The following is a 27,310-nucleotide window of genomic DNA, read 5'->3' as shown; positions in this document are numbered from 1 at the left end:
CCAACGCAAGATGAGCAGCAAAGAGAAAACATTCAAGAGACACACTCTGGGATAAATCTGTAAACCAACATTTAGATAAAATGCTATATCTTATCAAAGGAGTAGTGTATGTGAGTCCTGGTCCACAAGCCTCAACGCACGTTTCACCCCAAGGCTTCATCAGGGGATATGTTTAACTGGGAGCTTAGTGTGGGTTTTTATAGGAGAACTAATGAACAAATGACCAATGCGACGCTGATGCTGAGACTAACCGGGACCAGTGGTATCTATGTATCCATATGTCACTTACCGCACCAATATCAAACTAAATCACAAAGATAAATAACTGGCACCACCAATACAAGGAAAGAACAAGTGGCAGGAAATGTGAAGGACCTGTCAGGTGACAGTCAAAACAGCAGGACCTGAGAATACAACCAATAGGAAAGAAAGGGGTGTGTACCGGCCGCAATCACCTGGGTGGCACATGCGCAGCAGGACCGCCAATAAAGAAATGTTAAGGAGTCAGGACCTTTCAAGTGAGAGTCAAAACGGCAGGACCTGAGAATACAGCCAATAGGAAAGAGACCCTATATTTTATGAGACCCATTTTTGCACTCTTTTCTCGTGTTGGTTTACAGATATGCCACCAAGTGGTAGCTTTATTTAAAAAGGACTAACTTTGATAATAAACATTATGGAGCTCTGTATATGTCGAGGAAATCTCCGGCTTATCAGGCAAACAGAAAGCCATCCATTTCAATATCATGCTGCATACTTCTTATTGAGGCGGATTTTTATGTCCCAAATTTTGTACTCGGCAAATTTTGTACTTGAACCTATCAGAGTTCAGCTTTCATTTTTTTTCAGAGTAGGTTAAGAAATGAAAGCAGAGTTCTGATTGGTTGCTGGGAGCAACAAGGACAGTTTTGACAGATAATCGTCAATGTTAATTACTGACAGAGCGAACCAAATTCCTATTGTGACTGAGCCGTCCGTGTGTACATGCATGGAGTTATAAAGGCCGGCTGTAGTAGTGTCATCAGCCCTGGCGCACATCTTCCCAGCAGCTGTCCCCGCTCAGCCCCTTCCCCCACCATAGAGAAACATTCGGAATGTGGAACAAATGACAGTCATGTCCCGTTGGGGCACGTATATAAGTATAACATAAACATGCTGAAGTATAATCAGGGACAGATATGAATGCGAAGGAGCAGTAGCCATTAGCAAAACTATGCCCTACTTAATTAGACATGTGTGACCATGTTTCGACCCTGGGGTCCCCTTATATTATGATACCTCACAATATCCCATCTCACATTATAATGTCCAGTAGTGTCCCCTCACATATTAAGATGCCTCCACAGTGTCCCCTCACACATTAAGATGCCTCCACAGTGTCCCCTCACATATTAAGATGCCTCCACAGTGTCCCCTCACACATTACGATGCTTCCACAGTGTCCCCTCAAGTATTAAGATGCCTCCACAGTGTCCCCTCACACATTAAGATGCCTCCACAGTGTCCCCTCACACATTAAGATGCCTCCACAGTGTCCCCTCGCACATTAAGATGCCTCCACAGTGTCCCCTCACATATTAAGATGCCTCCACAGTGTCCCCTCACACATTAAGATGCCTCCACAGTGTCCCCTCACACATTAAGATGCCTCCACAGTGTCCCCTCAAACACTAAGATGCCTCCACAGTGTCCCCTCACACATTAAGATGACTCCACAGTGTCCCCTCACACATTAAGATGCTTCCACAGTGTCCCCTCACACATTAAGATGCCTCCACAGTGTCCCCTCACACATTAAGATGCCTCCACAGTGTCCCCTCACACATTAAGATGCCTCCACAGTGTCCCCTCAAACACTAAGATGCCTCCACAGTGTCCCCTCAAACATTAAGATGCCTCCACAGTGTCCTATTACACATTAAGATATCTCCACAGTGTCCCATCACACATTAAGATGCCTCCACAGTGTCCCCTCAAACATTAAGATGCCTCCACAGTGTCCCCTCACACATTAAGATGCCTCCACAGTGTCCCCTCAAACATTAAGATGCCTCCACAGTGTCCTATTACACATTAAGATATCTCCACAATGTCCCATCACACATTAAGATGCCTCCACAGTGTCCCCTCAAACATTAAGATGCCTCCACAGTGTCCCCTCACACATTAAGATGCCTCCAAAGTGTCCCCTCAAGCATTAAGATGCCTCCACAGTGTCCCCTCACACATTAAGATGCCTCCACAGTGTCCCCTCAAACATTAAGATGCCTCCACAGTGTCCCCTCACACATTAAGATGCCTCCACAGTGTCCCCTCACACATTAAGATGCCTCCACAGTGTCCCCTCACACATTAAGATGCCTCCACAGTGTCCCCTCACACATTAAGATGCCTCCACAGTGTCCCCTCACACATTAAGATGCCTCCACAGTGTCCCCTCAAACATTAAGATGCCTCCACAGTGTCTCCTCACACATTAAGATGCCTCCACAGTGTCCCCTCACACATTAAGATGCCTCCACAGTGTCCCCTCACACATTAAGATGCCTCCACGGTGTCTCCTCACACATTAAGATGCCTCCACAGTGTCCCCTCACACATTAAGATGCCTCCACAGTGTCCCTGACACATTAAGATGCCTCCACAGTGTCCCCTCAAACATTAAGATGCCTCCACAGTGTCCCCCCAAACATTAAGATGCCTCCAGTGTCCATCACACATTAAGATGCCTCCACAGTGTCTCCTCACACATTAAGATGCCTCCACAGTGTCTCCTCACACATTATGATGACTCCACAGTGTCTCCTCACACATTAAGATGCCTCCACAGTGTCCCCTCACACATTAAGATGCCTCCATAGTGTCCCCTCAAACATTAAGTTGCCTCCACAGTGTCCATCACACATTAAGATGCCTCCACAGTGTCTCCTCACACATAAAGATGCCTCCACAGTGTCCCCTCACACATTAAGATGCCTCCACAGTGTCCCCTCACACATTAAGATGTCTCCACAGTGTCCCCTCACACATTAAGATGCCTCCACAGTGTCCATCACACATTAAGATGCCTCCACAGTGTCCCCTCACACATTAAGATGCCTCCACAGTGTCCCCTCACACATTAAGATGCCTCCACAGTGTCCCCTCACACATTAAGATGCCTCCACAGTGTCCCCTCAAACATTAAGATGCCTCCACAGTGTCCTATCACACATTAAGATATCTCCACAGTGTCCCCTCACACATTAAGATGCCTCCACAGTGTCCCCTCACACATTAAGATGCCTCCACAGTGTTCCCTCAAACATTAAGATGCCACCACAGTGCCCCCCAATCCTTCTTACACATTGTGATGCCTCCATAGTGCCCTTTTACATATTATAATGACATGCTTTTGCCCTCTCACTCATTATAATGTCCCTATAGAGCCCCCTCACAGATTATGTTGTTCTCACAGTGCCCCTCACACAATATTATGTCACCACAGTGTTTCCTAACATATTGTGATGCCCTCAAAGTACCCCTCACACATTATGATGTCCCTACAGTACCCCTTCAGACATTATAATGACTAATAGTGCTCCCTCACACACTGTGATGTTCCCCCAAAGTTCCTCTCATATATTATGGTGCCCCCTCAAACATTATGATGTCTCTACAGTGCCTGCACCACATCCCTCCATACGCACACACACTTTTTGGCACTCACTCATATATTTTGGTATTCCACATTGCCCCCTCAAGCATTATGATGCCCCATAGTGCCCCTCACACTGTATGGTGCCCCCTCCAATAGCGCAATGCCTTCATAGTATCCCTCACTCATAATGATGTGCGCCATCACACTGTATGGTTCTCCATCACACCAAATAATGCCCTGAGTGTTCCTCACACATCATGGTAACCCTACAGTGCCCCCTCATATTGTATTGAGGCCAATAGCACAACAAAATACCTTCAAAGTACCTCTTAAACAGTTTGATTTGCCTACAGTGTCCTCTCACACATTTTTATGTTCCACAGTGCCCGCTCACACACTTTGTTGTCCCACAGGGAATCTTCGAACATGATGCCCCACAGTGCCCCTCAGACATTAATGACCCATCAGCAGCGTCGGACTGGAGCACCTTGGGCCCACCAGAGAAAATCTTTCTTGTGGCCCACTATGTAGCTACATAGAAATAAATTCAAGACCATCAATTGTGTGGTAAAGCATGCTAATATCAGGGTGTAATATAAGGTAGTACACATCTTAATTATGTAGCAGGGGTTGCGGTTCGGTAGCCTCCTCATAGCATATAATGTAGCCTTCCTCATAGAATATAATGCAGCCCCGCTCATAGGGTATAATACAGCACCCCACAAAATATAATGCAGCCCCCCTATATAGTATAATTCAGCCCCTCTACAGAATATAATGTAGCCCCCTCAGAGTATAATGCAACCACCTGATAAGGCAGCCCTCCATAAAATATACTGTAGCCCCCTCATAGGGCATAATGCAGCTCCCCTCATATAGTATGATGTAGCCCCCTCAGGAAAAATGTAGCCCCCACATATAATATAATACAGCCCCTCCACAGAATATATTGTAGCCCCCTCAGAGTATAATGCAACCCCCTCGCAAGGCAGCCCTCCATAGAATATACTGTAGCCCCCTCATTGGGCATAATGCAGCGCTCCTCATATAGTATGATGTAGCTCCCTGAGAGAATGCAGTCCCCCCACAGAATTATAATGTAGCCCCCTGAAAGGGTATAATGCAGCCCCTTGAAAGGGTATAATGCAGCCCCCCTCCACCCCCATCATTGTACTCATCACCACCTCCATCATTGCCTTTTCACCCACTACCTTCATCATTGCCTCCTCTCCCACCACCACCATCTTTGTCCTTTACACCACAACCATCATTGCTTTCTCCCCCACCACCCCCATCATTGCCCATTCCAACACCTCCATCATTGCCTCCCCCACCACCATCATCATTGTCCTTTCCACCACAGCCATCATTGCCTTCTCCCCTACCACCATCATCATTCCTTCCCCCCACCATCATCATTGTCTCCCCCCACCAACATCATTGCCTCCCCCACCACCATTATCATCATCATTGTCTCCACCACCATCATCATTGCCTCCACCACCACCATCATTGCCTCCCCACCACCATCATCATCGTCTCCCCCACCACCATCATCGCATCCCCCACACCATCACCTCCCCCACCACCATCATCATCATCGCCTCCACCACCATCATCCTTGCCTCCACCACCATCATCCTTGCCTCTCCCACCACCATCATCATCTTTGCCTCACCCCACCATCATCATCATTGCCTCCCCACCACCATCATTGCCTCCACCACCATCATTGCCTCCACCACCATCATCATTGCCTTCACCACCACCATCCTTGCCTCATCACCATCATCATTGTCTCCCCACCACCACCATCATCATCATTGCTTCTTCCACCACCATCATCATCATTGCTTCCCCCACCACCATCATCATCATCATTGCCTCCCCACCACCATAGTCATCATCATTGCCTCCCCCTACCACCATCATTGCCTCCACCACCATCATCATTGCCTCCACCACCACCACCATCCTTGCCTCCCCCACCACCATCATCATTGCCTCCCCACCACCATCATCATCATTGCCTTCCCCACCACCATCATCATCATCATTGCCTCCCCACTGTCATCATCATTGCCTCCCCCACCCCATCATCATTTCCTCCACCACCCCCATCATTGCCAATCTCCAATACACACACACACACCACTATCACACATATAGGACCACACATAGACGCACCACTCTCTCTCTCTCTCTCTCTCTCACACACACACACACACAAAGCACCGCATCACATACACACACAGCCGTCAGCCGCACACACGCAGGCGGACACACATACACACACAGCATCTACTCACCTCTCTTCACGTTCCCCATAGTCGCAGCACATATCGGCAGCTTGAGCTTCCTCTCTGAAATAGCCGCGCTGAATGATGACGTCATCCAGTGGCGCTGAGTCAGACAGGAAGTGCCGGGCAGCGGGCAGGAAGGAGGACAGCGCTGGATCACTGCAGCTTGGCTCCGGTCCCAAGCTCCGGGGCCCCGATTCCGCATCGGCAGGCAGTGTTAGCCTCAGCATGTGGCTAACGCTGCCCGTTATTAAAGTGAAATAGTATTCACTCCTCTCCACCCCCATGGGGGCATGGGGAAGCGTGAATATTCATTTCACTTTAGCAGTGGGGACAGGCTCCTGTCTCCAGCTGCTACTCTCTAGCACCGGGAGGGCCCCCTTGACTCAGGGCCCCCATAGCAGCTGGATGTGCCGCTATTAGCGACACGCCACTGGCTGGGGGGCCCCTGGAGCAGTGGGGCCCTAGGAAGCTGCTGGCCAATATGTCAGCAGGTGTCAGTGCCTGGGCCCACCGGAGAATACTCCAGTTCTCCAGTGGGCCAGGCCGACCCTGCCCATCAGGCATGTGGAAAGAGGCTATCTAAAGTTCATTTTAGAGTTACATGGAACTATCCTTACACAGTTTATTTTTTACATATTTTGTCCTATACCGTTTTGGACAAAAATGTGTGACTTGTTGCAATTGCAATGTTTCCTCGCCACTTTTGAAGAGTAACAAGAAAAGTTGGTGTGTTTTAGTGGAGAGAGAGAGAGGGAATGGCCTCCAGTAGACCAACAGATTTACCATAACTAATCAACACCTGGCAAAAATTATGGTCTTGGAGGATTTTCATTCAGTTGTTTAATTTTGTAGAAAAAAAAGCAGATCACAGACATGGCACAAAACTAAAGTCATTTCAAATGGCAACTTTCTGGCTTTAAGAAACACTAAAAGAAATCAAGAACAAAAAATATGGTGGTCAGTAAAGGTTACTTTTTTTTAACCAAGCATAGGGAAAAAATTTATGGAATCGCTCAATTCTGAGGAAAAAATTATGGAATCATGAAAAACAACCAAAAAAACACTCCAAAACATCACTAGTATTTTGTTGCACCACCACGGTGATTCAATAATTTTTGCCAGGGGTTGTAGCACAAATCTATATCTGCTCATTTCTGTCTCACTGTCAGAGGTGGAATGATGGTGGCCACATATGACAAGCACTGTCCAAAGTCTATTGTCCCTTCTAATGACCCACTGTTAAGGAGGCTCTATTGTTGGGGATCCAATAGATCATCTGCAATCTGTAGAGGAACCTTCAACAAATGTTCAGTTTACCTGCAGCACCCCAGGTGAAATGAGGCATTACACCGTTCCAATTGAAACCGGTAGGTTGTGTGTGGGTGAGCTTGGTCCTCCAGAGTTGGAGATGCTCTTTGTAGACACTATCCGCTCTCTAGTTTATAGATTAGGAGTCTTGAACTCACTAATAGCATCTAGGATAAACAATTTGCAAAACCAGACATCTCCTTAATACTTTTAGCTTTTTTTGTACCCGGCAGTAATTAAAGTTGTGATGCTTTGAGACAAAAATCATTCATCTGAGATGTCGGTTTGGAATCCCAAGTCCTGGTTTCAATCACTATCTGTTCTTTCTCAGTTTGTTTGATCTCCCTGTCATAGTTTCTGGGCCTCATATATAAACACTCCCGGTGTCCATTGATTGCGTCTGTAACTTCTGCCCATTTTGTGTAAGCAGGGGATGATTACACAGAGGTTTGCTTACAATGTATTACATCAGGATTAGTGTTAGCAAAGTCAAATCTTAAATCTCTAAACAAGCTGCCAACATAGGAGACCATGGTTCATTAACCCCATGGTGCTCATAACCCAAGTCTGAAACCTTCCGTTACCCAGACGCAACACAGCGGGTGTAATTTATCAACCACTATTATTATACCTAAAGTCAATAGGAGAATAGCTATGGGTAAATCAACAATGAAGTCACCGGGCAAGGTCTTCAAATCGAGGAACATTTCCCTGGGGACTAAGACACAGGTCCTACATAGCCTACATAGTTTAGTCTTGTCTGGGCTAACATACGAATGCGAAACCTGGACGATAAAGAAACAAGACAGAAGAAGAATCGATGTCTTCAAAATGAGGTGCTGGAGAAGGTTGTTGTCGGTACCATGGATGGTGCGGAGAACAAACAAATCAATTTTGGAACAAATCAAGCCAGACATTTGAAGCAAGGATCACCAAGCTACGACTTGCCTACTTTGGACACATCATGCGACAAGAGAAATCACTGGAGAAGGACATCATGGTCGGAAAAATAGAAGAAACAAGGCAAAGAGGAAGACCAGCAACCCGATGGCTTGATACTATCTACAGTAGATAATGGTTGAGAAGACACTGGGGGACCTATCTAGGCTTGCACAGGATCGATCTTCCCACAGAGTGTTCATCCATCAAGTCGCCATGGCTCAAGACCAAGCCGAAGGCCGTTAAATAAATTAATAATATTATAGGAATGTGATTATCAAAGTCATTCTATACAGTTAATAATAATGGATTATGGGTGATGTAACCTAACGAAGGGTTGTCCAGTTGTGTTCTTCTGCGTGAAGGTTCACAAGTAAAATGTTAGGGAACTTTCTATGAAAGTTGTTTGTGCTAATTCCAAGTCATTCCCAATACTGTGTTCGGGAACCATCTAGCAAATTGAATTTTTCTGTGGAGCTCAGGCTTGGGTTAATAAAGACAATCTGGAACTTGGAGATTTTCTGTTTATTTGGGTCAAGCCTTCCAGGACACTTATCCACTTGTAACTGTCATTTTTAACATGTCTGCCATCCTTAAGTTCCCCTTACCCTTTAGATAGCTGTTGGCCGATTGAAGGCTCGGCAGCCATCTTACTCAACTCTCCCATATAGAGGAGCTCTCGCTCTACCAAGCACTCCTGCGTTCTCCATGAGAGAACCACAGTAAGAAATCTCTGGGGCAGCGACGCGTGTCTAAAGGATTGGCAGTCCAAAATTGGACAGGCCGGATCCGTAACTCCCCTGTCAGGGGGTCAAAAAAGAAAATATATCGTCAGGTTCATTCAACGTTAGTACGGTACTTGTCCAAGCAACTGTTTGGCATTAGATAATTTTCACAGGTTGCACCAATGATACGTCCACTCCTGCCGATTACCCATGTGTATGAGTTGGTAGAGGCTGTACGCAAAATGAATGTTTGAATGAAAGCTATCTCATGTGTATGGCCACCTTGGCTTACTTTTGGGAACTTTTGGGCCATTCTGGGGCCAGGGCTAATTTGTAAATGCACCCTCTATAGCTACGTCACTGCAATAATGCATATTTATGGGGTCATAAGACCACATGAAAACACAAGCTGTATTTCTGATCAACAACAGCCCTGTACATGTTTTAGCTTTGGGCACCATATTCTAGACCGAAATGCCCACAACTTATGGAAATGAGTTTATTCTAAGCATTTTTATCAAGCAGTTTCAAAAAGTCATCCTGTATTTAATTTTGATAGAAAATACTACAGCATACAATGCACTTGGGGTATGCGCCACAACGTCTTTTTCTGATGACTTCTGCCTGGAACCCACCTGAAAAAGTGGAAATGAGTTTATCCTATGCATTTTTCTCTGGCAGTTTAAAAAAGTCATCCTATATGTAACTCCGATAGAAAATACCGCAGCATACAGTACACTTGGGGTATGTGCACACGTCTTTTTCTGATGAATTCCGCCTGGAACCCACCTGAAAAAGCACAGGAAAAAGGCAAAAAGAAAGAACTTATGCGCAACAATGTGAGACCAACTTGCTGTGCACATATTCTGTCGTTTTTTTTACTTATTTCAACTGCTTCAAGCTTACAAAGCCACAGTTAAAAGAAGCAAACCCTCCATTCTTCTGGCTGACTATTAATCACAATTTTTTTTAAATAATCTGCCAGCCGCAAAGCTCCAGTAAAGGAAGGGAAGATGTAAAAAAAACTATCCAGATGAACAACTCCAGCATTTTCCGGAAGCGTGTTTTAAAGGCCAAACTTAGCTGTAAAAAAAGATGCGATTTTCAGGCCGATTCCGACTGGAACCCACCTGAAAAAGCACAAAAACGCTGAAAAGAAAGAACATAATGCACAGAAATGTAAAAAAGACTTGCTGTGCATTTATTCCGAATTTGGTCAGTTCTTTTACCTGCTTCAGACTTTGAAATCTGTGAGGCAACTAAAAGAAGTGTCCATTCTCCTGGCGGCTTCCGACTATTTTATATATAGAATGAAGAAAGAAAAAGGCAAAAAAAAGTCCGAAAAGACGGTTGAGGAAATACATCTCCGGTGTTTTCCTGAAGCGTCATCTCTTTCCAATATTTTATGGGTGCGCTGGCATCTAAATCCTAGAGCAATGTGTATGCTGAGTCCAAGTTTATGAGGGTTTTGAACTTTTGATTCTGATTTTGAGAATTTCCGCTCAGCAAGGGTATGTGCAGCTGACGTCTTCGTTTCGCCAGCGGACCTGCTGAGTTTTTTCTAGGCGAAACAGCTAGCAGCTGTCGATTTTTTTGAGGGGTCTACGCTGTCAACATCTTTTTTCTGCGTTTTCCAATTTAGTGTCGAGTGGTTACCCGCACAGTGAGCACATTACTTCTTTTAATCACTTCACGCTTTTCGAAACCCAGACGCAAATAAAAGAAGTGACACGAGACGAAACATGCGCACAGCAATGTCGTTTTTACATTGCTGTGCACTATGTTCATTTTTGGCTGCGGTGTTGCTTTTCTTTTTTCAGGCACTTTCCAAGTGGAATCTGTTTGAGAAAGGGTATATGCACGCAGTGTCTTTTTTTGCAGAGTTTTCAGAGCAAATTTTTGAGTAAGATTTGGTTCCAAAACCCTCCCGAAAGAACTCTGTGTTCCAATTCCGTCAATGAGGATTTACGGTAGGTTGAGACTCTGTAAAAAAAAAGTCTACCAATGACATAAGCCCAATCAGTATTATTTACCATTCTATCCTAATGTCCGGATATTGCTTGTTTACGTCTTTCACCCTCTTCGTGGCTTCTTTACAGAGCAATGTCGGAAGGGCTACGTATTGTCTTTACCATTTACTGAACACGTCCCGCAGCTATTACGTGGCTCTCACCAGTCTGCAGTGCACTCGGGATTACATTCCTTTAACGATGGACAAAAACAGGCAAATATGCTCTGAAACATTTAAGCAAACTAATTGTATCTGTCCTGGGTGTACTGGCACCGGAGCGAAGCATGTCCAGGCCTGTCCTGCCTCTGGGCCTGAAGCCTGCTCCAAACTAGCAAGGAAATCTGCAAATGCTGATGAAGCAACATTCCTGAGCAGATGCTTCTGTATCCATGTCAATTCCATGCCAGGTTGCTATGCTCCACCTGAGCCATCCACTACTATTTTGCAATTACTTTGCCACAATAAACATTCTTCATGCATACCGCCACAATACAGCTCCTTCTTGTATGGTGCCATCATACAGGTTCCATAGAGGTGCCCAAGGTCTTCACTATACCTCGATTTTATATAGAAGCATATGGACTTTCTGCTTTCTATTCTGCTTCCATCTTTTTTAAACTCTAACTTCCTGTTTCAGGAAACAACACATGTACAGTCATGGCCAAAAGTATTGACACCCCTGCCATTCTGTCAGATAGTACTCATTTTCTTCCTGAAAATGATTGCAATCACAAATTATTTGGTATTATTATCTTCATTTAATTTGTCTTAATTGAAAAAACACAAAAATAATTGTCCTAAAGCCAAATTGGATATAATTCCACACCAAACATAAAAAAGGGGGTGGACAAAAGTATTGGCACTGTTCGAAAAATCATGTGATGCTTCTCTAATTAGTGTAATAACAGCACCTGTAACTTACCTGTGGCACCTAACAGGTGTTGGCAATAACTAAATCACACTTGCAGCCAGTTGACATGGATTAAAGTTGACTCAACCTCTGTCCTGTGTCCTTGTGTGTACCACACTGGGCATAGAGAAAAGAAAGAAGACCAAAGAACTGTCTGAGGACTTGAGAAACCAAATTGTGAGGAAGCATGAGCAATCTCAAGGCTACAAGTCCATCTCCAAAGACCTGAATGTTCCTGTGTCTACCCTGCGCAGTGTCATCAAGAAGTTTAAAGCCCATGGCACTGTGGCTAACCTCCCTAGATGTGGACGGAAAAGACAAATTGACAAGAGATTTCAACGCAAGATTGTGCGGATGTTGGATAAAGAACTTCAACTAACATCCAAACAAGATCAAGCTGCCCTGCAGCCCGAGGGTACAACAGTGTCAACCCGTACTATCCGTCGGCGTCTGAATGAAAAGGGACTGTATGGTAGGAGACTCAGGAAGACCCCACTTCTTACCCCGAGACATAAAAAAGCCAGGCTAGAGTTTGCCAAAACATACCTGAAAAAGCCTAAAACGTTTTGGAAGAATGTTCTCTGGTCAGATGAGACAAAAGTAGAGCTTTTTTGGCAAAGGCATCAACATAGAGTTTACAGGAGAAAAACAGAGGCATTCAAAGAAAAGAACACGGTCCCTACAGTCAAACATGGCGGAGGTTCCCTGATGTTTTGGGGTTGCTTGGCTGCCTCTGACACTGGACTACTTGACCGTGTGCATGGCATTATGAAGTCTAAAGACTACCAACAAATTTTGCAGCATAATGTAGGGCCCAGTGTGAGAAAGCTGGGTCTCCCTCAGAGGTCATGGGTCTTCCAGCAGGACAATGACCCAAAACACACTTCAAAAAGCACTAGAAAATGGTTTGAGAGAAAGCACTGGAGACTTCTAAGGTGGCCAGCAATGAGTCCAGACCTGAATCCCATAGAACACCTGTGGAGAGATCTAAAATTGGCCGTTTGGAGAAGGCGCCTGCAAATATCAGGGACCTGGAGCAGTTTGCCAAAGAAGAATGGTCTAAAATTCCAGCAGTTGCAATTCTTCAATTGTAAGAAACTCATTGATGGTTACCGGAAGTGGTTGATCGCAGTTATTTTGGCTAAAGGTTGTGCAACCAAGTATTAGGCTGAGGGTGCCAATACTTTTGTCTGGCTCATTTTTGGAGTTTTGTGTGAAATGATCAATGTTTTGCTTTTTTGCTTCATTCTCTTTTGGTTTTTTTCATTTAAGACAAATTAAATGAAGATAATAATACCAAAGAATTTGTGATTGCAATCATTTTCAGGAAGAAACTGAATATTATCTGACAGAATTGCAGGGGGTGTCAATACTTTTGGCCATGACTGTACATAGCTACAATCATCAGACTCCCCCCAATCCTATCTTTTGTACTGAAGCATCAAATGAGCGTGTGCTAAGATCATTGTGAAAGGAAGAGGAGCAGGTACGGCTGTGACATCACCTATTATTATTGGTAAATCCTGTGTTATCAGCTGTTAATAAAGGTTTTATAATCCTGCCTGTGATGATAATGAGCCTGCTGAAAACTCTTCCTGAAAGGACAGTCTAAAAAAGATGCAGTGGCCAATGTGAAAATTGCAAAATTACTCATTCTTTTTTTTTTTTATGAAGATCGTGACTTGACAATTTTTTTTTTCAAATATCAGTAACAAAATAGGTCATTTTTTGATGATAGCTTCCATTTAAGGTTGTGGTTACATGTTTCCCCTCAAGTCACAAAAATTCTGTAACATTTGCCAAAATTTTAGGCATGTTATTTTTTGGGGTAATTGTGGTACAATTATTTTCTTCATATTATAACACTGAAACCGAGTTCAAAAATAGGGAAAAAGGAAAAAATGGGAAGAAAATAAGTCAGCTCACCAATCCCTCAACAGTGCAATGATGTCCATGCACGGAGCCGCCTTGGTCAAGGGCGTAGTCCAGAGCCAGCAATGAAAAAGAAAAAATAATCTCCAGCATGGATCTTCTAAAAAGTCAATTTATTGAAAACACTTTAAAATGCAAACATTTGCAAAAAAGAGATGGGGGTCCCAGGTGGTCAACGCCGACGCGTTTCGACCATCAGGTCTTAGTCATGGCATGACTGAAACCGAGTTAGTCCAAGTAATGGCGGTCGGCCAAATGTAGCCATGGAGATCTGGCCTAAGTAATAAACTTATCTTTTAAGTATACTTGCCAACTCCCCTGGAATGTGTAGGAGGCTCCTGGAAAATAAGTTAGCAATATCCAAAAAAAAGTAAATTCATCTTACCGTGCCACACACAACGCAGCACTCCAAATGGTTTCGGGTGAAGCTCCAGGATCTAGACGCACGTTTAGGGCAAGGAAATTGGGGTATGAAAGGGGTTTGGTCTGTAAAATTGGGAGGTAATTCTGGGAAAAATTTTGGTAAGTAATCTTCCCCAAGACAATTTTTAAAAATTGGTCAGTATGTGTTTAGGTGATAAAATCGTCGCTGTAAAAGGTAAATGATGTCCATGAAATATTTATGCTGCTTTTATCAAACGTGACATGTGCAAGTCCATTGATCTAATTAAAATTAACATTTTTATTTACTTTTTTATTGTTATTTAATGTGATATTTTTATTCATAGTCAGATGAAATGCTAATAATTCTAATTTCCTGCTAATCGTGGATCATACAACCCAAGGATCCTGGTTCCAGCGGACATTGGTAAGCTGTCCTGCTGCTTTCCGGGAGGTTGGGGGGGTATGTCCTAGTTCCAACCATATCTGGGTCCATAGGATGCAGATACAGTTGGATGCAATGGTGGAGTAGGAAGCTGTCAGCATTACTAAAAGGCATCTGCTGCTCCAAGCCTCACAAGGCATAAAGCGCCACAGGTCTGCGCCGATCATTGTGGGAATTGGGCTGTTGGAGCAACATATTGTGTGAAAGACACTGTGGGGGTATCATAATAAGTGTGGGGGGGAATATACGGTGGGGGCATCATAATATTTAAGGAATACTGTAAGGGCATTATACAGTGTGAAGGGGCACCATAAAGTAAGATGAGGCACTGTAGGCACATCATTGTTTGAGAGGGGTACTGTGAAGGCATTATGCTGTGTGAGGGGGCACTGGAAGGTCATTATGGATCGCCCCCAGACACAGGGCCACAGGTTACTCGGTACCGGTCCTTTCTGTCTCAGTTCTGGTGTTGTCACCGTGGCTGGACCCGGTCCGTGACCCTGCTGAGGGGCATCCAATAAAAGGTGATAGGAGTCTGTCAAGGTTTCGTGACGCCATCTGTGGTGTTCGGTCAGGATGACCGACGCTGCTTGGGGTCCGCTGGGGTGATGGAATGGCAGCTGGATGGTATACCTTCCCACAGGTGAAGTATGTCCCCAGGGCCTCCCGGTGATGTAGATGGCGATGGTGTGAGGTGCAGACAATAACGAGGATACAAGGTTGCAGTCTCTTTACCTCTTTACTGAAGACTTCAGGATCCGCAATCCAGAGCACAGTTAACAGGGCTGTCTGAGACCGGCCGGTCCGATGGCACATCCAGAGTTCCCTTTACAGGTGGAAATCGTTGCCTACCAATAGCGCCTGTGTGTTGTAGTGCTACCCTGCTGAGCATTCGGTATAGTCCTCACAACTTCTGTTCTGGTTTGTTCGTTCGTTCTTTCTAGTTCTTTCTCTTTCTTTCTATTTCGTTCCAGATGTTACTAGTTTCTCGTCCCCGAGGTATGTTATGGCTAGGACGCACCCGTATGACGTGATGGCTCGGAGCTCTTCCGGGACCCTAGAGACGCCCCTCTCCACGCGTTGCCCCCTATGTCTTTGTGGGAAATTTAAGGTAGACAGCCAACCTATAATTAACTGTCCTGCGGAGTTTGAAGTAAGGCATAGAGTCAGTTACTTCCTCGGTGTTCTGGCCACCGGCTACACGCCTCAGTAGGATGTTGCCGTTCTCGGGGCACGACTCCTACTGGCTCTCCTTTGTGCTTGATCTCGTTTCTCACTGTTCCACAATATCCTTCGCTTCGTGTCTCTTTCTTAGGATACCGCCGCAAGGTAGTGCAGGCGCGGTTCCGTTACGTTCTGTTCGCTAGGTAGCTACCAGGTTCCCACGCCTGACAGGCACCCCCCTGAATCTTCTCCCTGTAACACCCCCTGCCACGGGATGTTGCCTGAATCCAACCCAGTCAGCTTCTGACTAACTTCCTATCCAACCCCTAGTTTTACCAGTGTGAGGAGTGGCCCAATAAATAAAGCCTTTTTCTCCCCCTAGTGGCCGGAGTGTGAAGTGTAATGTGTGCTGGTGATACCTGCTCAGTAGAATTCCTTCAGTGCCATCAGACGTACCATCACTCCCCTTAGCGGCAGAGTGTCATACTGCAACGACCAGATCTCTGGGGCGCTGCAATTACATTGTGTGACAAGGCACCATACAGTAAGATGGAGTACTGTGGGAACTGTTATGGACCTGGTGGTTAGGAGCACCCGGAATGACCTGATGGTTAAACTAACACAAGACAAGCTCTGGGAAGTGAGAGCTCTGCTGACCGCAACCCCTAATCCTATCACACACACTAGAAATAGCCGTGGAGCGTACCTAACTCTGCCTAGACGCCTCTTCACAGCCTAAGAGCTAACTAACCCTAGAGATAGGAAATAAAGCCTACCTTGCCTCAGAGAAATTCCCCAAAGAAAAAGGCAGCCCCCCACAAATATTGACTGTGAGTTAAGATGAAAGTCACAAACACAGGAATGAAACAAGTTTCAGCAAAGGGAGGCCAGACTTACTAAACAGACTGAAGATAGAAAAGGTAACTTTGCGGTCAGCACAAAAAACTACAAAAAGACCACGCAGAGTGTGCAAAAAGACCCCCGCACCGACTCACGGTGCGGAGGTGCCACTCTGCATCCCAGAGCTTCCAGCTAGCAAGGCAAAATCATGATAGCAAGCTGGACAAGAAAACAAAGAACAACAAATAAACTAGCAGGGACTTAGCTTCTGCTGGAGAAGACAGGTCACCAGAAAGATCCAAGAGCGAACTGAACCAGTACTAGAACATTGACAGCTGGCATGGAGTAACGATCTGAGTGGAGTTAAATTGAGCAGCCAGCCAAAGAATAAACTAGGTCACCTGTGGAAGGAACCTCAGAACCAGCAGCTCCACTCAGAGCCACCAGAGGGAGTCCATGGACAGAACTCGCCGAAGTACCATTCATGACCACAGGAGGGAGTTCGATAACAGAATTCACAACAGGGAACATCATTGTTTGTGAGGGGTTCTGTAAAGGCATTATGCTGTGTGAGGGGGCACTGGGGGCGCATCATAATGTGTAAGGAGCACTGTGAGGTCATTACGTTGGGTGACAGGGCACCATACAGTAAGATGGGGTACTGTGGCAACATCACTGTTTGTGAGAGGTACTTTGAAGGCATTATTCTGTGTGAGGGGGCACTCTGAGGTCATTATGTTGTATGACATGGCACAATACCGTAAGATGGGGTAATGTGGGAACATCATTGTTTGTGAAGGGCTCTGTAAAGGCATTATGCTGTGTGAGGGGGCACTGTGGGCGCATCATAATGTGTTAGAGGCACTGTGAGGTCATTACGTTGTGTGACAGGGCACCGTACAGTAAGATGGGGTACTGTGGGAACATCATTGTTTGTGAGGGGCACTGTGAAGGCATTATGCTGTGTGAGGGGGCACTGTGGGAGCATGATAATGTGTAAGAGGTACTGTGAGGTCATTACGTCTTTACTCTGTGTGACAGGGCACCATAAAGTAAGATGGGGTACTGTGGGCACATCACTGTTTGTGAGGGGTACTGTGAAGGCATTATGCTGTGTGAGGGGGCACTGTAAGGTTGTTAAGTTGTATGACAGGGCACCATACAGTAAGATGGGGTACTGTGGGAACATCATTGTTTGTGAGGGGTACTGTGAAGGCATTATGCTGTGTGAGGGGGGACTGTGGGAGCATCTTAATGTGTAAGGGGTACTGTGAGGTCATTACGTTGTGTGACAGGGCACCATACAGTAAGAAGGTGTACTGTGGGAAAATCATTGTTTGTGAGGGGTACCGTGAAGGCATTATGCTGTGCGAGGGGGCATCATACAGTGCAAGGGGGCACTGTGGGCATATCATTATCTGTGAGGGACATTGCAAGGGAATTATAGTGTGTGCGGACATCATACTGTTTATAAGGGAATTGTGTGTGGCCATGTAAGGGGTATCATTACTGGGTGAGAACAGTAAGGGGCATCAACAGGGGCACTATTTTGGTGTGGATGCACAGAGACAACTGGGCAAGGTTAGGAATTAGAGAAACAAACCCTCTTTTAAAGTTGGGTGCTATGGCTGAAAGGCAAACTCCCCGCACTTCAGAATTAATTTACCCCCACCAATTTTGTTGAAATACAGTAAATTTTGGGGAACTGACAGGTCAGACGATGCTGTCAAAAATTGCTGCTTTGACATACTGCATATTTATCTGTCAAATCAATAGTGAAACTCATGGTCAGCATAACAATACTTGTGGCCCACCTGTGCTAGTATAGGCCATAAAGCATATCTTGGGCTGTGTCTTTATGGCGGAACAGCTGGTGATTTAGTGCACCTTTATGGCGCCATAACAAACTGATTACATTGTGTTTCAGAAGCAGGTGTTCTGCGATGGAGGAGAAGATGGAAACCAGAGACGGCTCTCAGCGGCCATCTGTGCTGAAAGGTGCCGCCAGGCTCCCATTACTATGGAGACAGAGTAATGGCCCCTCATTAAAGCTAGGAAGCCATTGTTCATGTTAGGACTTATCTTGGGACTTTGCATGACATATGTATTGGGATTTGGGACTATTCAAGTGAATGAAGCAACTAAAGGAGAACTATGACAGGAAATAGTCTTCATATACTCTTCATGTAGTACAATATATGACTAAAACATCGATGGCCGCCATTTTATTAGAAAGATTCACTACTGAATAAATAGTAGAAAAATCTGATTAATAGACTTCACGGCTGCTAAACTACTGCGCCCTGTCTCCTTTATCCACTTAGTTTAGTCCAGAGAGCGAAGCTATTTGAGACAAACTGGTTGCTATGGACTATTAAGGAGAACATCCTTAGCAACCAGTCTTTCTTTGTCCTTCCCGTCTTCCAAGAGCCATAACATTTTTACTTTTCCGCCGACATGAAGGCTTCATTTTTGTGGGACGAGTTGTAGTTTGGAATGACACTATTCACTTTACCACATAATGTACAGCAAAAACAGATAAAATGACCAAAATGGCAAAAAAAAATCTGGATTCCGCCATTTTGGAGGGTTTAGCTTTTACGGTGTTTATTGTGAGGTAAAAATGATTTGATGATATGATTCTTGACATTACTGCAAAACTAAACTTGTATATTTTCTTACTTAAATGATAAAAAAAAAATCAGAATTTGGTAAAAAAATAATAAATTTAGTTTGTATGACCATTTTACTGAACCCATAACTTTTATTTCCATTGATGGAGCTATGTGAGGGCTTGCATTTTGCGTGCCGATCTGTAGTTCCCAGTGGTTACCATTTTGTGGTACTTACAACATTTTGACCACTTTTTATTGCATTTTTTTTAGGAGTGGTGACCAAAAAGCATCAATTTTAGCTTTTCGTTTGTGATCGTGGTTTGATTGGCAAGTGTCAGAGGAGAAAGGGGAAATGTAGACTTTTGTTTCTGGGGGCATAACTTCATCACTAGTAGCGTAGCTCTCGGGGGTGGGTCGCCCCAGGCCCCGCACTCATTGGGCCCACCCAGAGTGACACTACACTTAACTGCATGGTCGATATAGTTAAGCTCCGCGGTAGAGCAGGAAGACACGATCGCCCTGCACTACCGCTCTCGTTTCTGTTCTGTAGACCGCAGGTCGCTTTCAACCAGTGGTCTACAGAATGGCCGAGCCGTCTATGCACTCGCAGGATGTCAAAGTCACGGCACGGTGAAAACATCCTCCCGCGCCGGGACTCTGATGTCATGTGTGCGTCAGCACTTTGACAGCACGTTGGGCCGCTTGATTCTAGCCGGTAGAGTTGTCAGGGTCCTTGATTAGGTGAATATATGATGGTTTTTATTTTAATTAAAACTTGGGGGGACATCATAAACAAATGGGGGTCCTGAAACAGTGCGGGTCCCTCATATATTAAAGGGAGTACTGTGGGGGCCCTTACAAAGTCTGGGGCCCATTATACAGTATAGAAGGTAATGTGGACCCATTATACAGTGTAGGCGCTAATGTGGGCCCCATTATACGGTGTGGGAACTAATGCCAAGGCCGTTACACAGTTTGGGGCTTACTGTTAGGGCCATTATACAGTTTGGGGGCTAATAGTGGGGCCATTATACAGTTTGAGGCTTACTGTGAGGGCCATTATACAGCGTGAGGGCTTCTGTGGGGGGTCGCTATACTGTGTTTTGGAGGAGCAGTGGTTATATCATACTATCTATAGAGGAGCTCTGGCGGTATCATACTGTGTATAGCAGAGCTGTGGGTCCACCATACTGTGTATAGAGGAGCTGTACATTGTGGCACTTAGTGGACATTATTAAGTGAACATTATTAAGTGGACATTATTAAATGTTAAGTGGGCACTTAAGAAGCATAATGGCACTCAGAGTATTGTGGCCATCAACAGGGCAAAACATGAACACTGTTTTCTAGGGCATTTCGACAGGGCATTAATATTTTCTAAGGGGCAAGTTCACCATCTCTAGGGCACAAGAAGGCATCGTTACTATGTAAGGAGCACATTTGGGGCATTACTGTGTGGGGCATTAAGGGGACCCTGGTTATTGTGCCAAACAGCAGGCGAAGCAATAGGGACACACATGGCAGCAGCGGCTCAGTTTTGCCATGACAGCAGTTGGGGATAGATGGGGACGGTGCAGGAAATATGACAAGTCAGGTGTGTCTTTGTTGAAATCTCTGCAGCCGAGTCCTGGCTGGAGAAGCTGTCATGTCGGTCTGGGCCAGATGGAGAAGCGTGAAAAATGACCGACTCCATAAGAAAGAACATCAGCTGTAAGTCACTACATATAATTATATTATTGGGTTCCCATGCAGAAAGTAGTTGCTCTGTATTGACTCTCTTAATCTCCTGCACTGATTGAGATCTGATGCAGTTGGATTCAATTATTTGGGCGTATCTAAGCTATTATATGCTATTATACCACAGTATAAATGTATAATTGTTCAAAAATGACATAGAAGAAGTGATTTAAATGACTGTGCCCAAATTCTTTAATTGAGGATTAAAAGAGGTATTGTGAGTCAACGCCGTTCTCCAGCATTGATGTGTGAGCGCTGCGCCTCGTATTTTATGACGACTATTACGGTATTTTATTTTCAGTAAAAGGCTATTTCCCCTCCTACTCGTCCTAAATCTTAATGGTTGACTTCTATGTCTTTTACTCAGAAATTAAAAAGTCCCCGCTGAAGCAATTCTCCATTAAAGAATAATAAACCTTTTAATCAGACTGCAGGTTTACTGTCCTGCACAATAAAAAAAAAAACACGTTGTACAAATTAAAAGCCTTAAATAGCATCTACAAATTGATTTTAAAGGGTGTATTTAAGCCCGTCAAGCCTTGACGCTTGCAACTAAAGGCGGTTTTCTTTTTTTTTGTGACCTTTTGCATTAACGGGGTAATTATTTCCAGTGGGCACATTTCACAGTGCATGGTAAACACATGCTTTATTGCTATTTTGGTAACAAAAATACATGGCATTCTGGTCATTAAATCCTTCGTGCGGAACCCAAGAACAAGTTGCAAACAGGGCCGATACCAGTATTTTTCAATGATAAGCTAATAATAAGTGTTAAAAAATCCTACCGTTTTGTGTATGCTGCTCCATTGCTGGCTAATGTGTCTCTATGGTTTGAAACCCTGTGTAATATGATCGTAAAGTCATGTGTAGCTCAATTTCCATTTGCATCATCTTCTTGATATCCTACAATCAGTAGGACAGGAGGCAGATGAACTGCAATCCTGACGACACCAGTCTGTATGTAGTCTGTAACCAATATTTTCATCAAGGGTTTTTTCCTCTGGCTCAATATGCACTAAGGATCTGTTGACCCTGCCGAAAGTCATCCTCTGGTACTACGGTCACCTCTAAAGGCAAGAATAGTGCAGCATGCAGAAACAACAGACACCACGATATAACCCCGTTATGAAATGGTTTGGGATCCATCATTCAATTGACCAAGCAACTGTCGGCGGAGAGTTGAGAGGTCCCTATGTCCATAAGATACTCAAATAGTCCTATTGATATCGTCAATTTTACTCAAAAGGATTTGGTCCACTTAAGGAGTTGTTTCGATTGGATTGAAAGAATTTATCATCTAACCACAGAAGAACTACTAGAGGTTCCTTCCATTGGAAGAAGTTATCGCGTAACTTCAGAATAACTTCTACAGGTTCCTTCCATTGGAAGAAGTTATCATGTAACCACGGAATAACTTCTACAGGTCCCGTCCATTAGAAGAAGCCATCATGTAACCACAGAATAACTTCAATATGTTCCTTCCATTGGAAGAAATTTTCAGATAGCCACTGGATAATTTATAGAGGGTCCTTACATTGGAAGAAGTTTTCACATAGCCACAAGACATCTTCTAGAGCAGAGGTCCCCAACTCCAGTCCTCAAGGCCCACCAACATGTCATGTTTTCAGGATTTCCTTAGTTTTGCCCAGGTAATAATTGCATCACCTGTGCAATGCAAAGGAAATCCTGAAAACATGACCTGTTGGTGGGCCTTGAGGACTGGAGTTGGGGACCTCTGTTCTAGAGGGTCCAGATGGTAGGGATCCCAACTAATCTCCAGAATGCGGCACTTTTATCTCATTGCGTATGCTTGACCTACGCACCATCCATCTATAGGACTACTGTGGTGCTGTTGCTCAGCTTTCTCCAGTTGTACCATAGAGAACGAACAGAACTTTAGTAGAGCATGCGCACTGGGATAAAAGTGCCCCATTCTGGAGATCAGGGCAAATCCCAGCAGTCAGTCACCCACCTATCTAGACACTAGAACCTATCCTGGTCACCAGTGTGACTTTACACTTAAAGTGGCAGGCTATTAATTGCTCAATTGCCACAAATTATTCTTTAGCATTACCGAACATCCAACCCATCACGTTTTTCTAACTTTTTACAACCCCTTTAACACTCTAAAGGTACCGTCACATTTAGTGACGCTGCAGCGATCTAGACAACGATGCCGATCACTGCAGCATCGCTGTGTGGTCGCTGGAGAGCTGTCACACAGACAGCTCTCCAGCGACCAACGATGCCGGTCCCCGGGTAACCAGGGTAAACATCGGGTTACTAAGCGCAGGGCCGCGTTTAGTAACCCGATGTTTACCCTGGTTACCAGTGTAAATGTAAAAAAAAAAAAAACAATACATACTTACATTCCGGTGTCTGTCGCGTCCCCCGGCTTTCTGCTTCCCGCACTGTGTAAGCACCGGCCGTAAAGCAGAGCGGTGACGTCACAGCTGTGCTATGCTTTAAGGCCAGCCAGCGCTGACACAGTGCAGGGAAGCAGAACGCCGGGGGACGCGACAGACACCGGAATCTAAGTATGTAGTGTTTTTTTTTTTTTACATTTACACTGGTAACCAGGGTAAATATCGGGTTACTAAGCGCGGCCCTGCGCTTAGTAAACCCGATGTTTACCCTGGTTACCGGTGAAGACATCGCTGAATCGGCATCACACACACCGATTCAGCGATGTCTGCGGGTGATCCAGCGACGAAATAAAGTTCTGGCCTTTCTGCTCCGACCAACGATGGCACAGCAGGATCAAGATCGCTGCTGCGTGTCAAACACAACGATATCGCTATCCAGGACGCTGCAACGTCACGGATCGCTAGCGATATCGTTGTTAAGTTGTTCAGTGTGAAGGTACCTTAACTATATACACGCCTCAATAAATTGTAACACCAAGAAGGAAAAGTCATGGAAATATGGAAATCACAAAATTGGTAGATCAAGATCCGCTGCTGGCAGCTTTCCAATGGTTGACCAATAATGTCCCAGATATGCTCGATGGGAGACAAGTCCGAAGATGCTGCAGCACCTTTAGGCAACACAGGCTGCTCACAGTAGCACCAGCAACACGTGTTGAAAAATGGCTCCTGGGATACATTGAGAAATGGCCACACCACTGGTTCCACCACCAAATCAATGTAACACTGAGCTGTTAGTACCTGGAATGAAGACTTGGTGTCCGGCTACCGTACATTATACCACCCAACCATCATTCCAGACCAGTGTAACGTTCCCTCGTGATAGCAGCCAATGCGCAAAGCGCGTGTGTTTCTACACATGGTGCTCATACTCGATACTGAATAAATCGAGATGTTTGCAAAATTTAGTTTTCATTTTTTCATCATTTGCATATCATTAACACGTCTATCCATCTTGTAATTTACATAATTCCATGACTTTTCCTTCTTGGTATTGCAATTTTAACGTTAAGGAATGCAATAGAATTAAAGTTGTTGTATGTCAAAAAACCTAAAATACCTAATTAGAAAATGCAATTATTTTTACAAGAATGACAAAGTGCCTGAAGATCTTGCTTTTTAGAGAACGGCATAATCGCAAGAAACAATACCCAGAAGCCACTAGTTGTAGTCACCTTGGCAACCGAGGTTGACAGAATTTGAGAAAATCCTTGAAAAAAACAAAACAAAGGAAATGAAACGCGCTGCAGATTTTCAAACCACACGATGAGAAAGACACTGGAACTCTTGTGTAGCCTTGTGATCCGGTTTGGCCTGACTTTCTGTTCTCAATCAATTACGTAAAAATGTATCTCTGCAGCTCCGACTGTAATTGGGACATTGCATGTGAGATTGAAAATGATTCAAAAAACAATGAAAGGGAGATGCTACTGCCCTTTAGCTGACTGAGCATAATAATCCCACAGAACAAAGCTTTACACTGCTAAACCCTCTGACAGGGATAACCTGAACGTAGGATTAAAACATATTACTGGGCTTCTCGAGCTAAGAACTCAATTGCAGGTAGTTCAACAAAACATCTCTGTACTCTCATATAACTTTCTGTTTATTGTATCTGACATCATAACGTCACATCAAGTCGTGAAAAAGATGCTACTATCTAATTTCTAAAAGATTCACAAGTCCATACACTTCTACCGATCAACAAACACCAAAAATACAAACTTAAACACTCAACGCAAGGGATGACCTAGGTCGTTGTGGACTTCATTCATGGCCATAGCAATTTCTTAACGAAAACCACCATGCCTACGTCTACTCAAAACCTGGATTTTATGGAGTCTCTGCTAAAAGCCCTAAAAGCCCTAATTTTCCATTTGTGATAATAAATAACTGTCCATGAAACTTAGATATGGGGAGCTTTTAGACATCGGTGGCCACAAGTAAAGTCAGTACGAAGAGTAACAATTAATTAATGGCTATGTAAGCTTCCCGATATAGAGACCAGACCATCCAGCTCCCTAATATCTCAACTTACTACACCCTGCCTCTGTTGGAGTAACAAAAGACATGATTTAGGTAGTTGTGGACATTATGGCCTAAGCAATTTCATTCCGAAAAACTCCATGCCTACATTTACTCAAAACCTGGATTGCATGGTGTTTCTGCTGGTAACCCTAATTTCTCATTTGTGAAAATTAATAAACACCCAGGAAATTTAGATATTGTTAGCTTCTAGCCATCGATCACCACAAGTAAAGTCAACACTATGAGCAACAATAAAATTTGTAGCTGTATTGACTACGTTCTCCAATGTGGAGACCAGACCAACCAGCTCCCTATATCTGAACTTTACTAGACCCGCTCTCTGAGGGAGCACATAGATCTTTAAGTGACCAATGGTAGATTAGCAAAGTAACTGGATCCAGTGTATTCTCAAATAAATCATATTTGACTGGATCAAACTAGCCTTCATCTATAGAGAAGAACAAGGTTACTTTTTGTTTTTAAAAGTATCTCTTACCCGATATAGGACAGTCACGGTCCCCAGCTTCTTAGGCGGTCCCCTGAATCCCGTGCCTGATGCTCTTTTCGCGCTCTTAGTTCTTGCACTGCTCTTCTATTTTGGAAGCCCACCAACGCCAGGGTGATTTCTGCGTTCCATCGGCTTCGTTCCCTGCAGCGAAAGTCTATCTCCTGTCCTTCCATGGTGACCAATGTAAAGTAGACACGTTCCCCTTTTCTCTCCACGCATTCCAACTTGGCCAAGGAATCGAATCGTAAAACCTTGGCCTTGCCTTTCTTTCGAGAGTCTGTGTACAAATGTAGACCTTCAGGAGTCAGCACACATCTGCGTTTCTTCCATAGCTGAAGGAAGCTGTCGCTCCTTTTTTCCAAGTCCCCTTCCTTGATGGTCACAGGAGATGATGCCATGATGCATTGATTCATTAGTCTTTAATAATGAGTGGTCTTTATTGTTGACGTGAACTTTAGGATGGATTGGACCAGTTTTAGGCCTTCCAATGGATATATCTCTCAGCCATAACCATTTCTGAGTTTACAAAACTGGAATCTTGTTGTGGTAAACAGGAAATTTTCTATTCGAGAAGTCTTCTTTCTCAATGCAGAACTTCTTTAGGGCATGACAGCCGATTTTTGTAGACTTCCATAAAATTTTAAACTTCACTGCAGATAACACCACATCTTTCCAAACCTTCTTCGCCTACTAGCAAGGTGGCAACAGTACATGACATGTAAAGCTTTGCAAATGGGTCAGGGAGCAATGTAACAGCTCGGAATCCCAGGAAAGGAAATATCCAGATCTTCTTTAGGTGATAAGAGCAATGCAAACCAAGGAACTGTTTGCAGAGGGAGAAAGCTCTGTGCTTGTAGGATGGATCTATGACTCCCTCTCTCCTCCTCATTCATGCCCCAGGCTTCTGGGTGGGACTGAATAGGTAGACGCTGTAAGTTCTTCCTAGTCACTCACACAAATGCAGCTGCAAGGAACAGTGCCCAACCTAATAGGGTGACTGTAGTTATTCACAGACTGAGATGTAGTAGACTCCTCCTCGCTAGAAGGCAGCTAAACACACTGCAGATCAAATACATAGTGGATTAACTCCATTACATGCTATTGACGGGCAGGCTGAGCACAGGACACTGAAAAAAGGTCAATGTTCAATCAACTCTACGTAAAGGGGGTAAGAGTTATGTAGAAATGGAGCAAGGGAATCTAAGGAGAATAAATTATTCCTAATGACTCTGTGCATCAGGAATAACGTTAGTATCGTAAGTCACCAGTTTATCGGAATCCTTCCAAAATTAATAAATCATCTCCGGTACTTATGTTGTGATCATCGATTCCTGTAAAGGAAAAGTATTACACCCAGCAATTGAAACAGTTAATGACCACAGAGCTTCTTTTAACTTT

General features: G+C 44.4%; 1 protein-coding gene across 1 annotated transcript in view; it reads right to left on the bottom strand.

Moving 5' to 3' along the window:
* Positions 1-26,905, bottom strand: part of LOC138651878 (pleckstrin homology-like domain family A member 2) — a 32,553-nt gene extending 5,648 nt beyond the window's left edge. The window contains exon 1 of the mRNA XM_069742455.1: positions 25,901-26,905. Coding sequence (XP_069598556.1) covers positions 25,915-26,325 — 411 coding nt within the window. The 5' untranslated portion in view covers positions 26,326-26,905 and the 3' untranslated portion in view covers positions 25,901-25,914. The remainder of the gene's footprint in view (positions 1-25,900) is intronic.
* Positions 26,906-27,310: the final 405 nt, after the last annotated feature.

This window comes from Ranitomeya imitator, chromosome 10, assembly GCF_032444005.1.
Source record: "Ranitomeya imitator isolate aRanImi1 chromosome 10, aRanImi1.pri, whole genome shotgun sequence".
NCBI classification, from domain to species: Eukaryota; Metazoa; Chordata; class Amphibia; order Anura; family Dendrobatidae; genus Ranitomeya; species Ranitomeya imitator.
The sequence above is the reverse complement of the archived record's forward strand: the minus strand, read 5'-3'. Positions and strand labels throughout refer to the sequence as shown.